Below are 14,931 nucleotides of genomic sequence, written 5' to 3'. Positions count from 1 at the left end.
GCATCTACTTTTTTTGTTTCCCTCTCCACTGGTAAATTTAGCTTCATCTGTCTCATGTGGATGCTTTCTGATCTGGGCTGCATTTTGTATTTCATGGCTTACTGGATAGCACCAGATCAGCTGTTTTCAAGTGTTTTATGTCCAGGACTGAGGAATGGTTCAGGGGAGATGTATCGCTCGCCCAGGACTCAGTGCTGCACTAATATGATTTGTGGCTGTGTCTCACACTGACTATATTTTCCAACACTCAAAGAGCATTCTCTAAAGTCTGTGCAGTAAAAACACAACTGGCAAAAGCCAAATAATAATATGCCTCTCTTGCATATTAAAGTACAGTAAATGGCTTTTAGTCTTTTGGTAGAGTAATAGTATAGCATTAATTGCTGTAGGGTTAACATTGTATTTTTCTGGACATGAGCCATTCACTGTACTGGAAGAAAGTGGAGAAAAAAATCAATTTGGAAACATATTGGCAGCATTGGTTGTGGGATCAGATGGCTTTGGAAAACAGATTATGTCCAGACTAGAGAGCCCAGAACATGACCACAGGGGACTGATGTTAATAGAACACCACATGACCTTGGCGTTGCCATGGAGAAATTGTGATACCCTAGTAGGTTAGCAGACTGAGTTGGCAATTTGGACAATGAATACCTACAATACCTACTGAGTACCTAGACGAATACCTACCTACTAAATACCTACCTACGCAAAGGTAGGCTACTGTATCCAGGGTTTCAGAGTTTCAGCTATCAAGGCCACTTGGATGGTTCAGGTTTCAGTGTGTTCTGCCAGACCATAATAGGCTATCCCTCCTTAGTGGCTGAGGTGTACAGAGGAGAATGGAGATCTGTAACGTCTACTGCTTGCCATGACACTCTCCAGATAACCATCCAGATTGTCATGTGATCCAGAGACAAAACCGGCCAGCAGAAAACTCTTATTGTACTGTATGGTTTCACTGTTTCAATGAAGTTATGTTTTCTCACCAAATCGCCAGAGACAGGGTTTCTCTACTATGTCAAAGGTCAGGGTACCATGGCACTTAAGGTAAAATGACTGTGTGATGTAGCTTTGCCAATAATTCATTTCAAATGCACTGAACTGGGTGGGATGGAGTGGAGTGAGAGTGGATGGTGCCAGGTCTGCACAAGTAGTTTTTGTAAAGGGAGCTTTGTGCAGTGGACAGGCAAAGGATGGAGAGGAAATAATAAGGTCATATAATATATTTTCTTTCCACAAACATTCATTGGAGTGGATTTGCATGGAAATATTGCTGCTCTGCCCCTCCCTCCACGCCAGGTCATCAGCACAATTTAATTACATTAAGAGACGGCTAAATTAGACTCTGCAAACAGAACGGCTTAAAGGATTACTGGACCTCTGGTGGCGAGAGATCAAATTCCACCTTCCAGCTTGAAACAACATGCACTGTTCCTTGCGGTCCCCATGTGAAGAGGGATTGATGGAGAGATGGGGGGAGGGATGGATGGGGGGATGGAGGGAAGGTTGTTGTGGACCAGATGAGAGGGTAGTTGTACATGCATCCACAGTTATTCCACAGGTAGATCATATAGAGCAGTGGTATTAAAACCTTTTCAGAGGGGACCCCATTTTCTCTAAAATCATTTCTGGGCACCCCATTTTTGTTGCAAGAATTTCTTGCGACCCCAAACCAACGCAAATTTAATGATACTACCTTAAAATCTGTAACTTTTGATTTACATCAACAAATAACCTTAATTTCATTACATTTTCATCTCTTATCAAAATGAAAAGTTAACAATAAATACATTTTCAAATTGGCGTTCTTAAAACGCTTGTATATTGTCCCATCTGTACTCTTATTTTTTGTTCCCCCCCAAAATACAATCTATATAGACTGAGTGTACAAAACATTAAGAACACCTGTTCTTTCCATGAAATAGACTGACCAGGTGAATCCAGGTGAAAGCTACAATCCCTTATTGATGTCACTTGTTATATCCACTTCAATCAGTATAGATTAAGGGGACACTGGTTAAAGAAGGATTTTTAAGCCTCGAGACAATTGAGACATGGATTGTATATGTGTGCCATTCAGAGGGTGAAATTGACTCTACAAGGCGTCGAAAGTGTTCCACAAGGATGCTGGCCCATGTTGACTCCAATGCTTCCCACAGTTGTGTCAAGTTGGCTGGATGTCCTTTGGGTGGTGGGCCGTTCTTGATACACACGGGAAACTGTTGAACGTGAAAAACCCAGCAGCGTTACAACATATTTAAGTGCCTTTGAAAGGGTTATGGTAGTAGGTGCCAAGCGCACCGTTTTATGTCAAGAACTGCAATGCTGATGGGTTTTTCACATTCAACAGTTTCCCTTGTGTATCAAGAACGGCCCACCACCCAAAGGACATCCAGCCAACTTGACACAACTGTGGGAAGCATTGAAGTCAACATGGGCCAGCATACCTGTGGAACACTTTCGACGCCTTGTAGAGTCCATGCCCCAATGAATTGAGGTTGTTCTGGGGGCAAAAGGGGGTGCAACTCAATATTAGAAAGGTGTTCCTAATGTTTTGTACACTCAGTGTGTGTGTGTATATATATATACTGTATATGGTCAAAACATATAGACTCAATGGTTACTAAAATGGGAAGAGGTCTGTCCATGATAAGATGACACTTTCTTGATTTCTCAGTCAAACAGACAGGTCCTACATGTCCTAGTTTTGTCGCACCTGGATTACTGTCCAGTTGTATGGTCAGGTGCGGCAAAGAACGACATAAGAAAATTGCAGTTGGCCCAAAACAGAGCAGCACGTATTGCACTTAGATGAACACTTAAGTGCGAATGTCAATGACATGCATGTCAATCTCTCCTGGCACAAAGTTGAGGAGAGATTGACTCCATTACTATTGGTGCTTGTGCAAGGATTTGATGTGTTGAAGGTACCGAACTGTCTGTTCAAGCAGTTGGCACACAGTTCGGACACTCATCGGTATCACACAAGACATTCAAGCAGAGGTCTCTTCACAGTCCCTTGGTCCAGAACAGAGGCTGGGAAACACACAGTATTAAAGAGAGCCATAACTACATGGAACTCTCTGCCACCCCAGGTAACTCAAACTAGCAATAAAACCAGATAAAAGAACACCTTACTGCCCGGCAATGAAGAGACACAGACATTTTTATGCATATTGTATTATTATGTATTATGTATTATATTATGTATGTGATACGTGGTTGGGGTACGACTGTGATATGTGGTTGTCTCACCTGACTATCTTAAGATGAATGCACTAGCTGTACGTCGCTCTGGATGGGAGCTTCTGCTGAATGGCTAAATTGTAATGTAGATGTAGTGCTGTGTATATGTATGTATATTATGTATTTGATTTGTTATGTTGTTTCCTGTTTGGACCCCAGGAAGAGTAGCCCTGCCTAGGCAGCAGCTAACTGGGGATCCTAACAAATACTAAGTACTAAATATACTGTGTTAATATATATATATATATATATATCTTTATTTCAACAAAAAAAATTGGCAGACCCCACTGCCGTTCCCCGACCCTGACTTTGAATACCACTGATATAGAGAAAGGTTTTATATTTCAGCAACGAGACCTAAGGAAAAACGCACGCGCACACACACACACACACACACACACACACACGCACGCACACACACACACACACACACACACACACACACACACACACACACACACACACACACACACACGCACACACACACACACAGGCTCTCGTACCTTAGTACATATTTTTCGTTCTCCATGTGATCTCATCAGTGATGTGTGAAGTGTTCTTTGACTGCCTGGCGACATGCTGCATATAAAAAGACAGTGACATTACCGTCTTCACCCCAAGCAGATGGCTTTTCAACCACGACTCCTCACTGCGGATGCCAAGCCATGGATCAGTAAAGATGTCAAGGACGTTGGGTAGGATTTTCTTTGCATGGTAAGAGTGCAATTAGACAATAACTGGCAAACACACCACTGTGCCTTTGTTCAATTTGTGCCATTCAATGCATAGCACAGCAGTAAACAGAGCATCTCTATAGATTAGCTACTGTAACCGAGTCGAGCTAACATGCTCTCTTCCATGCAATGCTTATCAGAGGGGAAATGGGATAAGAAATGGATTACTGCTATGTAATTATACTATAACTGGAACAAGAGAATAGTGGGTGACCTAGTCACGACCCTCAGTTGAGTTGTGTAATACTGTACCAGTCCACTCAATGGGCCCTTGTCCTTTTTTCCGATGAAGAAAGACTTTGCTTTGCCATAGGGTTTGTTCCAATGAGATGGCAATAATGTGTTATTGGTGTTTGAGTGAAGACACATACCTTTACTGGAACACCACCATACAACTAGACCTTCCTCTCAGCCGTTGGCCCACACTGTGACAACAAGGCCTTAAGTGTTGGAAAAAACACTCACTGGTCAAAATGTGTGTTAGCAATTTATCTCAGCTAGCGCCTAGGACTTTGAGCCATGTCTTTTCCCCAGGAGATTGGTAGCTAGTGGGTTTCCCCTCAATTGTCCCTTAAACAGTTACTGTGGAGATCAGGAGAGACTGTTGCCCAGCCTGTTAAACTGCTGGTTCCTGTTCGGCTATTGTGAGTGTTATCTTAACTATGGGGGACCAAAGCACTCCACTGACTGTGACTACACTCCACAGCCAGACAAAGAGGATGAGCAGTGGAGAGAGGAAGATAGATAGAAGCTGACATCCAATGTATTAAAACCCAACACTATTAGAGATGAGCTTCTGGCGGAAGTGAGGCATCGTAGCTTAAGGCATAGATACAGTTCAGCATTATCTTTCCAGCAGTGTAAGCTATACTGAAGTCACTGAATGTTCATTGTAACACTTCATGTGTCATACATCATTTGTGAAATTAGCATTGTTTGTTTCTAACTAAATCATTGCCTGGATAGTGCTTGCATGCTTGCTCTTGCTGTGAAAATGGATACTCGTACAGTACCATTACTGTACACTATGTCAGCAGTTTAAATACTTCAAATTCATTAAGTGCTTATCGTAATAATATAATATGTGCCATTTAGCAGACACTTTTATCCAAAGCAACTTACAGTCACGCGTGCATAAATGTTACACATGTATGGACCTGGGATTTGAACCCACTACTCTAGGTTACAAGCACCATGCTCTACCAACTGAGCTACAAAGGACCACCCCTCATAGGCATAAAATCCTCAATAAAAAAAGGCCATGCCACTATCTTGTCTCCATGACATTGAACTTGGCATGGTGCTCCTTCTGAATAGACAAGCCAAAACTCCTTGCAATTTCTACAGTGTGCGTGGCTCACTAGCACTGTAGTTGCTAGGTTAGACACACTCATCACTCGGCAGTGTGTGTGTGTGTGTTTGTTTGCGTGTGTGCGTGCGTGCGTGTGTGCGTGCGTGTGTGTGTGCGTGCGTGTGTGTGTGCGTGTGCGTGTGTGTGTGTGTGTGATATGACCCGCACGAGCATCTGACAATCAGTGGAATATTAGAGCCAGGAGAGTTCTCACTCTCCGTAAGTACCTCTTATTGATAGAGAGGCTGACACAGCACTCATCCTGTCTGATACTGATGATGACACACAGCACAGGTGACACATGATAGACCCACATACAGCCGTGCATAGAGCCTCCCCCATCTCTCCATCTCTCTCTGTGTAGTCTCTCTCCCTTTCCCCCTCCCTCCCATCTAGATCCTAGCCCTATCTCCCCAGCTCTCTCTCCCCATCTCTCTCTCTCCATCTCTGTGTGTCTCAGTCCTGTGGTGCTGTAGAAGGTGTTCACCACTGGTGCCCTCACAGTACACCACTAAGGATATCACCACTCACAGGATATCACCAATCACCACTCACAGTGCACCACCAAGGATATCACCCCTCACAGGATATCACCAATCGCCACTCACAGTGCACCACCAAGGATATCACCATCATTTACGGTTGACATCCTGGCATTGTCTCATGATGACTCATAACCAATTACTTCATCTTTTCAGTATGCAAACTTGGTACGGTTCTTATCAAACTTTAATCCAGTAGAGGAGCAGGTTGACAATAACAGTATATATAGTACATGTGTACATGCATGTGAACAGATGTATATGGGATTATTTGTATGTGTGTCACGCTTCTTTCACAACATATAGTACTGATGATAGTATCAACCCATTCCAGTTTCAGGTCAGTAGAAACTGACTGTAGAATAGGGTAGAATCTCTCTCCCACTGACCTGGAGCCTGTTGCTGGACCATCTCTGAGAGGTCCTGGAGGTGTATGAAGAGGACAAGGCCTCCAGCCCCGAACAACAGAAGGAACCAGAAGGAGCAGGGCAGCTTGACGGCCGTGGCCCTCATCCGTCTTCTCCCACGCAGGGCGTCCACTATCCTACACTCCACCCACAGCATCCTGCTATCCTGCCTCAGCTCAGACTGCTGCCTGGGGAGAGAGAACAGGGACAGAGTCAGCCCAGATAAGACAGGACATAAGATATAGCAGCACAATACAGGACATAGCATGACATGACATAGGGTTAAATGGGTTATAATTACATTAATAAAGGTAGGCTAATCATGGTTCTTCAACAGTGTTACATCTGTGCCTGACACGCCCTCTACTGCTGATCCTGTGTCTCCTTGACTTGCCGCCACTCCCCCAGTGCTCTCTCCCTCTCTCTGTGTGTGTGTGGTTGTGTGGGCGGAGACAGGTGTGCTGGAGTCAGAGCAATCCCCACCAGCTGCAACCTGTTCCATAATCAAGACAAATACAAATATTCAGTCCTGCCACTTCCACACTGCCCGATCGTAATCTCTGCTCAGTCAGTCTACGTTTCTAGCCGTTTGTTACTATTTCGATCCTGTTATCCTGTTGTGCCTGTTTTCCTTGGCTGACACGGTTTTCCTCTCCGCTACAGTTCTGCCCGCTCTGACTCTGGTCCATGTCTCCAGTCCCACATCTCCTCATCCTGCTACTCTGCCCTGGATTCCCCACTCTACTGCTCCCTTGGATTCCCCTCCGGACCTGCTTACCCTGTCCCAACCCCTCTCGCTTCAGCCTCCGCACCTGGTTTCCTGCAACCCGCCCGAGCTTCCCCTGGCCTGCACTTCATCTTCCCCCTGTGTTTCAATAAATACCTTGGTTACTTCATCCCAGTGTCCTCGTCTGAGTCTGCTCTTGGGTTTCCCTGTTCCACTCCGTGTAACAAACAGTTTTCTTCTCATTGGATTAATACAAAATGTGTTCACCTTACTGAGTGACAACTATAGAAACATATTCTCTTTGTACTGCTAACAGCCTACCACACAAGATTAATGAGATGTTACATTTTATAAGCAGGAACTACTTAAAAGACATACTGTGCAGTATTAATGATAAACATAGGCCCTTTGAAGTCCGTTTGTAAAACAACACATGTCCTAAATGTGTTAAACTGTGGACAACTTGACATGAAATCTAGAAGCCATGTTTTTCATGAGTCAGTGAGCCAGTATGAGGGTCCGTGCTCAGGCTATAATGAATGGTGGCCTGTGCACGAGAGAAAAAGCATCTAAAGATTTCAATGGGATCTCACACTCAAACCATAAAAAGGAAAAAACCAAGGCGACGGAGATGCAAAAATGTACTTTATGTAATCAATGCTCGAAACAATCCAAAAAGGTGAAAGTGCAAAGTGCTCAACATAAAAAGGAGCATGCGTTTCAGCTGCTATGCCTTCATCAGTACTGTGCAAACAAATGAAGTGGAGACACTGACTTCAGAAGACACACCTGTGCATAACAGGTGTAACAGGTAACTAGATACTGGTGAATAGGGGGTCATCAACGGCGTCTATAAATATACAGAATGAGACTAGAAAAATATAAATAATTAACACATATAATTGAAAATAAGAAACAATTAATCAGCCCGTATGAGTTAATTGATGCCATAACCTTGGAGACCATTAGCAGTCAATCAGATATCAAACCACTTTGACTGGCCTTCAGTCATGGATAAATCAGCCAGCACAATCAGATATCAAACCACTTTGGCTGGCCTTCAGTCATGGATAAATCAGCCAGTACAATCAGATATCAAACCACTTTGGCTGGCCTTCAGTCATGGATAAATCAGCCAGTACAATCAGATATCAAACCACTTTGGCTGGCCTTCAGTCATGGATAAATCAGCCAGTACAATCAGATATCAAACCACTTTGGCTGGCCTTCAGTCATGGATAAATCAGCCAGTACAATCAGATATCAAACCACTTTGGCTGGCCTTCAGTCATGGATAAATCAGCCAGTACAATCAGATATCAAACCACTTTGGCTGGCCTTCAGTCATGGATAAATCAGCCAGTACAATCAGATATCAAACCACTTTGGCTGGCCTTCAGTCATGGATAAATCAGCCAGTACAATCAGATATCAAACCACTTTGGCTGGCCTTCAGTCATGGATAAATCAGCCGGTACAATCAGATATCAAACCAATTTGGCTAGTCTTCAGTCATGGATAAATCAGCCAGTACAATCAGCCAGGGACATATCTCATTCTTATGCATCTGCAGCGGAGATGCATCTATTGTTTTGCTGGGAACACGCCCTCTGATCAACTGGATCAAATGCTGGGAAGTGTATGTATCTATCTGCTGAATTCCTTAAGCAAACACACAAGGATGTTTGTAAAATGTATTCTGATAATAATGTTTCATTTTTCTACCATATTCACAATTCCCATTTATGGGATATAGCTATTAGTATTTAGTATGCACTGTGATCTTTTAAAGTATGATTACAGGAAAAACATACACACAAAAACTATATGTGGACTGAATGTTGCACAGCTTCCAATGACAAACTTGTATTCTGTTCTGTTTTGTATAACTTACTGCATATCTAATTTCCCTTGGCAAAAACGATCTTCTTGAAAAAAAAAACAGGTGGCCCAGAAACTGTTCATGGTCAGAATTAAACGATTGGCTCCATAACAAAGAGACAAAGAAAGATTCAGTTGGTGGCCTATTCCATTCACTATTCAATTACTATCTGAGCCCAGGGTTTGACAGGGGTAAAATGGGAGGCAAAATCATGTTCACTGCAGAGCTAATTGTCCTTATTTATGGCAGCTGGCTGATCTGTGGTCAGGGTAATCCGTTCTGCTGCTGTGATGGAGATTACCCATCAGAAATGAGATGAGCCACCACAATGACTGCTATTCTGTTATGTAGAAAAGACCAGGGTTCAGATGGTATTTGTTTTCTTTCAAATAATCTGAGCAACTGACTGAGGCGGCCTGGGGCACCAGGTGGGCAAGATTTGCACTTTTGGGACAATTATGTTGTTTCCATTGTGCTCGGCAAGTTCAATCAAGCACAGCTGAAGTATAGGTCTGTTTTCTACACTCTTTGTTCCGGTTATCCAATTGGCTACAGTATGATAGTGGCAATGTCTCGCTCTCTTTCTGTTCATGTCGCTGACATACGTAACATCCCACACTTCCCCCATCTAACATACAGTCAGCCCAGTCAGCCCCACACCTCAGCCGGCAGCGGCCCCCAGCCACCTCACACATTCCCCTGCCCCCTGTGACGGTGACCTGGCTGCCAGTGGCTGGCTCTGCAGGGGACACGTACACCCAAACACACTCAGACAAAGGGCTGATGACGGCTCAGACGCAAACAGACATGCTCAAACACCCTCACACATAACACCCAAACACCTTTAGAGTAGCTATTCTCTCTATGGTGCATACCAGCAAATGCTACAGATGAAGTCACAGGTAGGCTATTAATATACAGACAGCCCCTGCAGTAGTGTTCCCATGTTCAGGTGTGAAAAGACAGAATATATTACACAGCATGGCTGAGAGTGCCAATGTCCTAGCTACACTGCTATATGAAGCTTTGGCTTTGACTTAATGATTTTTTAAATGTATTTTTATTGTATTTCACCTTTATTTAACCAGTTAGGCCAGTTGAGAACACCTTTATTTAACCAGGTAGGCCAGTTGAGAACAAGTTCTCATTTACAACTGCCACCTGGCCAAGATAAAGCAAAGCAGTGCGACAAAAACAACAACAGAGTTACACAAGGGATAAACAAACGTACAGTCAATAACACAATAGAAAAATCTATGTACAGTGTGTGCAAATGTAGTAGAGTAGTGAGGTAAGGCAATAAATAGGCCATAGAGGCAAAAATAATTACAATTTAGCATTAACACTGGAGTGATAGATGTACAGATGATGATGTGTAAGTAGAGATACTGGGGTGCAAAAGAGCAAGAGGATTAGTAACAATATGGGGATGAGGTAGTTGGGTGTGCTATTTACAGATTGGCTGTACAGGTACAGTGATCGGTACGCTACTCTGACAGCTGATGCTTAAAGTTAGAGTGGGAGATATAAGACTCCAGCTTCAGTGATTTTTGCAATTCGTTCCAGTCATTGGCAGCAGAGAACTGGAAGGAAAGGCGGCCAAAGGAAGTGTTGGCTTTGGGGGTGACCAGTGAAATATACCTGCTGGAGAGCGTACTATGGGTGGGTGTTGCTATGGTGACCAGTGAACTGAGATAAGGCGGGGCTTTACCTAGCATAGACTTATAGATGACCTGGAGCCTGTGTGTTTGGCAACGAATCTGTTGTGAGGGCCAGCCAACAAGAGCATACAGGTCGCTATGTTGGGTGATATATGGGGCTTCGGTGTAAAGCTTCTCGTTGGTGGAAGGTGAGGAGGACCAAAATGCAGCGTGGTAAGTGTTCGTCATATTTGAATAGAAAAAACTGAACACAACACAAAATAACAACGAAGAGAAAACGAAACAGTTCTGCCAGGTGAACAGACACTAAACAGAAAAGAAACACCCACAACCAAAATGGGGAAAACAGGCTACCTAAGTGTGCTTCTCAATCAGAGACAACGAACAACACCTGCCTCTGATTGAGAACCATACTAGGCCAAACACATAGAAATATAACAACATAGAAAAAAGAACATAGATTACCCACCCCAACTCATGCCCTGACCAACATAACACAAAGACATAAAAAAGGAACTAACGTCAGAACGTGACAGTACCCCCCGCAAAAGGTGCGGACTCCGGCCGCAAAACCTGAACCTATAGGGGAGGGTCTGGGTGGGCGTCTGTCCGCGGTGGCGGCTCTGGTGCGGGACATGGACCCCACTCCACCATAGTCTTTGCCCACTTAAGTGGCATCCTAGGAGCGGCGACCCTCGCCGACGACCTCGGACTGGGGACCCTTGCAGCGGGCCCCGAATAGATGGGAGACTCTGGCAGCGCCGGACAGGCGGGAGGCTCCGGCAGCGCCGTAGTGAAGGACGACTCCGGCAGCACCGTAGTGAAGGGCGACTCCGGCAGCGCCGTAGTGAAGGACGACTCCAGCAGCGCCGTAGTGAAGGACGACTCCGGCAGTGCCAGAGTGACGGGCGGCTCTGGCAGCTCAGGACAGACGGGCGGCTCTGGCAGCTCAGGACAGACGGGCGGCTCTGGCAGCTCAGGACAGACGGGTGGCTCCGGCAGCTCAGGACAGACGGGTGGTTCTGGCCTGGAGAGAGAACCTGGAGGTAGGAGATGGAGAGACAGCCTGGTGCTTGGGGCTGCCACAGGACCCACCAGGCTGGGGAGACCTACAAGAGACCTGGTGCGTGGAGGAGTCACCGGATGGACCGGGCTGTGGGGGAGCACTGGAGCCCTGGTGTGCAGCCTTGGCACCACTCCTCCAGGCTGGATGACCACTTTAGCCCGGACCATCCAGAGTGCAGGCACAGGTTGAACCGAGCTGTGGGTGAGCACTGGAGATCTGGTGCATACTACTCGCACCTCTCCCTTAGGCTGAATGCCCACATTCGCCCGGCACGGGCGGAGCGCAGGCATAGGACGCACTGCACCCTCCCAGCGCCCTGGAGACACAGCATGCAGAGCACCAGACACAGACACGCTGAGCTGGCACAACACACCCTGGCTGGATGCCCACTCTCGCATGGCACTTGCGGGGGGCTGGTCTATAGAGCTCTGGGCTTTGAGCGCGTACTGGTGACACCGTGCGCACCACCGCATAACACGTGCTTGACCAGTACAATGCTGCTTTCGGTAAGCACGAGGAGTGGGATCAGGTTTCCATCCTGACCACACTCCCCGTGTTCCCCCCCAATTTTTGGGGGTGGGGCTGCCTCTCATGCTTGTCGCACCGCCGTGCTACCTCCTCATATCGCCGCCACTCAGCTTTCGCTGCCTCCAGTTCTTCCTTGGGGCGGCGATATTCCCCAGCCTGTGTCCAGTGTCCCTTGCCGTCCATTATCTCCTCCCAAGTCCAGGAGTCCAGAACCCTCTGCTCCTGGTTACCACGCTGCTTGGTCCTTCTTTGGTGGGTGATTCTGTAACACTTCTCGTTGGTGGAAGGAGAGGAGGACCAAAATGCAGGGTGGTAAGTGTTTGTCATATTTTAATAGAAAAAACTGAACACTACACAAAATAACAATGAAGAGAAAACAAACCAGTTCTGCCAGGTGAACAGACACTAAACAGAAAATAAACACCCACAACCAAAATGGGGAAAACAGGCTATCTAAGTATGATTCTCAATCACAGACAAGGAACGATTGAGAACCATACTAGGCCAAACACATAGAAATATAACAACATAGAAAAAAGAACATAGACTACCCATCCCAACTCACACCCTGACCAACCTAACACAAAGACATAAAAAAGGAACTAAGGTCAGAACGTGACATTTGGTGATAAAACGGATGGCACTGTGAGAGACTACATCCAGGTTGCTGAGTAGAGTGATGGAGGCTATTTTGTAAATGACATCACCGAAGTCAAAGATCGGTAGGATAGTCAGTTTTACGAGGGTATGTTTGGCAGCATGAGTGAAGGAGGCTTTGTTGCGAAATAGGAAGTGAATTCTAGATTTAATTTTGGATTGGAGATGCTTAATGTGAGTCTGGACATTAACATCCTTAATTCAATAAATGAAAATCCATGGTGTTATTGTGTCCAATCACTGCACTATTGTCAATGCTGTTACATAGAATTACAAGTTCAGACCAGAGAGCTTCATATTTGGCTTCATAATAATGACTTGCCCAGTTCCTCACCTCTACCTGCAGAACATCTACAGTGTGCTACATGTGACACGTAAAAATGACACACACACACACACACACACAATATCTCGTTAAAATCTTAATCTGGGTTTACATACAGTATCGATATTGTGCAAAATGCACAATTATATTTAATGAGCACATTTGAGTAATATTCCAGCTAAAGCAGCCTGAAACCCAGCAGACCAGCTACTGGGAGCTCATTAAAGAGTACCACTGCATGAGGCTAGAGAGGGCAAAGGAGTTGCTGCTGGTATTGTGAAAGTCTCCAATGAAAGACATTCATAGAATTATTATGGGGATGAAGTGGAGAATAGCAAAGTGTGGAAATGGAGGGAAGTTTGTTGAGGAAACAGTTTCTCAGCACAGTATGTGTGTGTCCCAAATGGCATTCTATCCCCTATATAGTGCACTACTTTTAACCCTAGCCCTGTGGTCCCTGGTCAAAAGCAGGGTTTTATCTGCATCGAAAAGTTTTGGGTGGGTTGCCCTAGTGTTTTTTCAGGCCAAATAATATTATTATTATTATTTTAATTGAAAATCGGGATAATTAAATGTTTTCAGTGTTAACTTAAAAGGACTAAAATCAGATATAAAGTATGTAGAAAAGATAATAGATCTATATTGTTTTAAATAATTACTAACAATCACCAAAATAAAAGCTAGACAGTCAGGGAGAATCAAAAAAATCTACTAATTATGCATTCAGGAGTAGTTTTGTCATGGCATGGGGCCCCCATTGATTTTGTTATAATGTTGAGTCACTCAGATAGCATCAGCCATGGCAAGATGTGTAGAATTGCAGGAAATTAGCTTTAGAACAACTCAATTTTGAAAATCACTTACTGCTTGAGGAATAAGTGAAAGACATTTTACAGAATTTGGCAACCTTTTATTGACTATATGGAGAATCTCCCCCCACATCATTGATTGAATCTATATATACTCCTCACATAATGTTTCACATGTAATGTATAATATGTAGCCTACGGCAGGTGATCCAATGTCTCGTTATTTTTTAATATATTTTTTTCTTATTGTATGTTTGTTTATATAATTATTATTATTATTTATTTTTGTTACGCTCATCTGTTACTGTCACTTTGTCCTATCGTTGTCTAATATCTTTTCACTTTTGTTTTGAATGTTCTTAATTGGAAAATGCAAAAATAAAATATTTAAAAAAAGAACAACTCAATTTTGTCACTGAGGCCAACAGGAGGGCCTCTAAAATGTTGGGTTGGTGACCACACCATTGACCACCCCCATGGCCACACCCCCACCACGCCCCTACCACCTAAGCCCCATTTCGATCCAGAAAAAATCTAAAAGTAGTGAACTATAAAGGGAATAGGATACCATTGGGATGCATCCTATTACCTACACAGGAAGTCATCCAAACCTCCCAGGTAATAGCATAAACACAGCACACAGCACAGAACTAGACGCTTGATTCACTCTCTGTGGGCTTTCAAATGCGGTCTCTTTGTGTGTTGAGAACTTCTTATGACTCATTCTCGGCTACGGTACATAAACATCTCATTTTCATATAACGGAGGTATAAAAGGTAGGCATATCATTTTGTCATTTGAACCCCAAGCGCTACTGTATGGATTTCCATTTGTGAGAAGAATAAAATGAAAGAAGGAAAGCAAAGCTGGGTGTCTGGTTTGTTTGTACGAGGGTAAGAGATATTTCATGTTGTGATATGTGTTGCATAATGTAGCCATAGAGACAGGAGAATGTCTTTACTGGTGGTGCAAATCTTAATGCTCACCATCATA

The 14,931-nt window shown here is 44.3% G+C and overlaps 1 protein-coding gene across 1 annotated transcript in view; it reads right to left on the bottom strand.

Moving 5' to 3' along the window:
• The window catches only part of LOC112249323 (carbohydrate sulfotransferase 8-like), a 224,704-nt gene that overhangs the window by 168,965 nt on the left and 40,808 nt on the right, over positions 1-14,931 (bottom strand). The window contains exon 2 of the mRNA XM_024419166.2: positions 6,266-6,471. Coding sequence (XP_024274934.2) covers positions 6,266-6,440 — 175 coding nt within the window. The 5' untranslated portion in view covers positions 6,441-6,471. The remainder of the gene's footprint in view (positions 1-6,265; positions 6,472-14,931) is intronic.

This window comes from Oncorhynchus tshawytscha, linkage group LG04, assembly GCF_018296145.1.
Source record: "Oncorhynchus tshawytscha isolate Ot180627B linkage group LG04, Otsh_v2.0, whole genome shotgun sequence".
Lineage (NCBI taxonomy): Eukaryota > Metazoa > Chordata > Actinopteri > Salmoniformes > Salmonidae > Oncorhynchus > Oncorhynchus tshawytscha.
The sequence above is the reverse complement of the archived record's forward strand: the minus strand, read 5'-3'. Positions and strand labels throughout refer to the sequence as shown.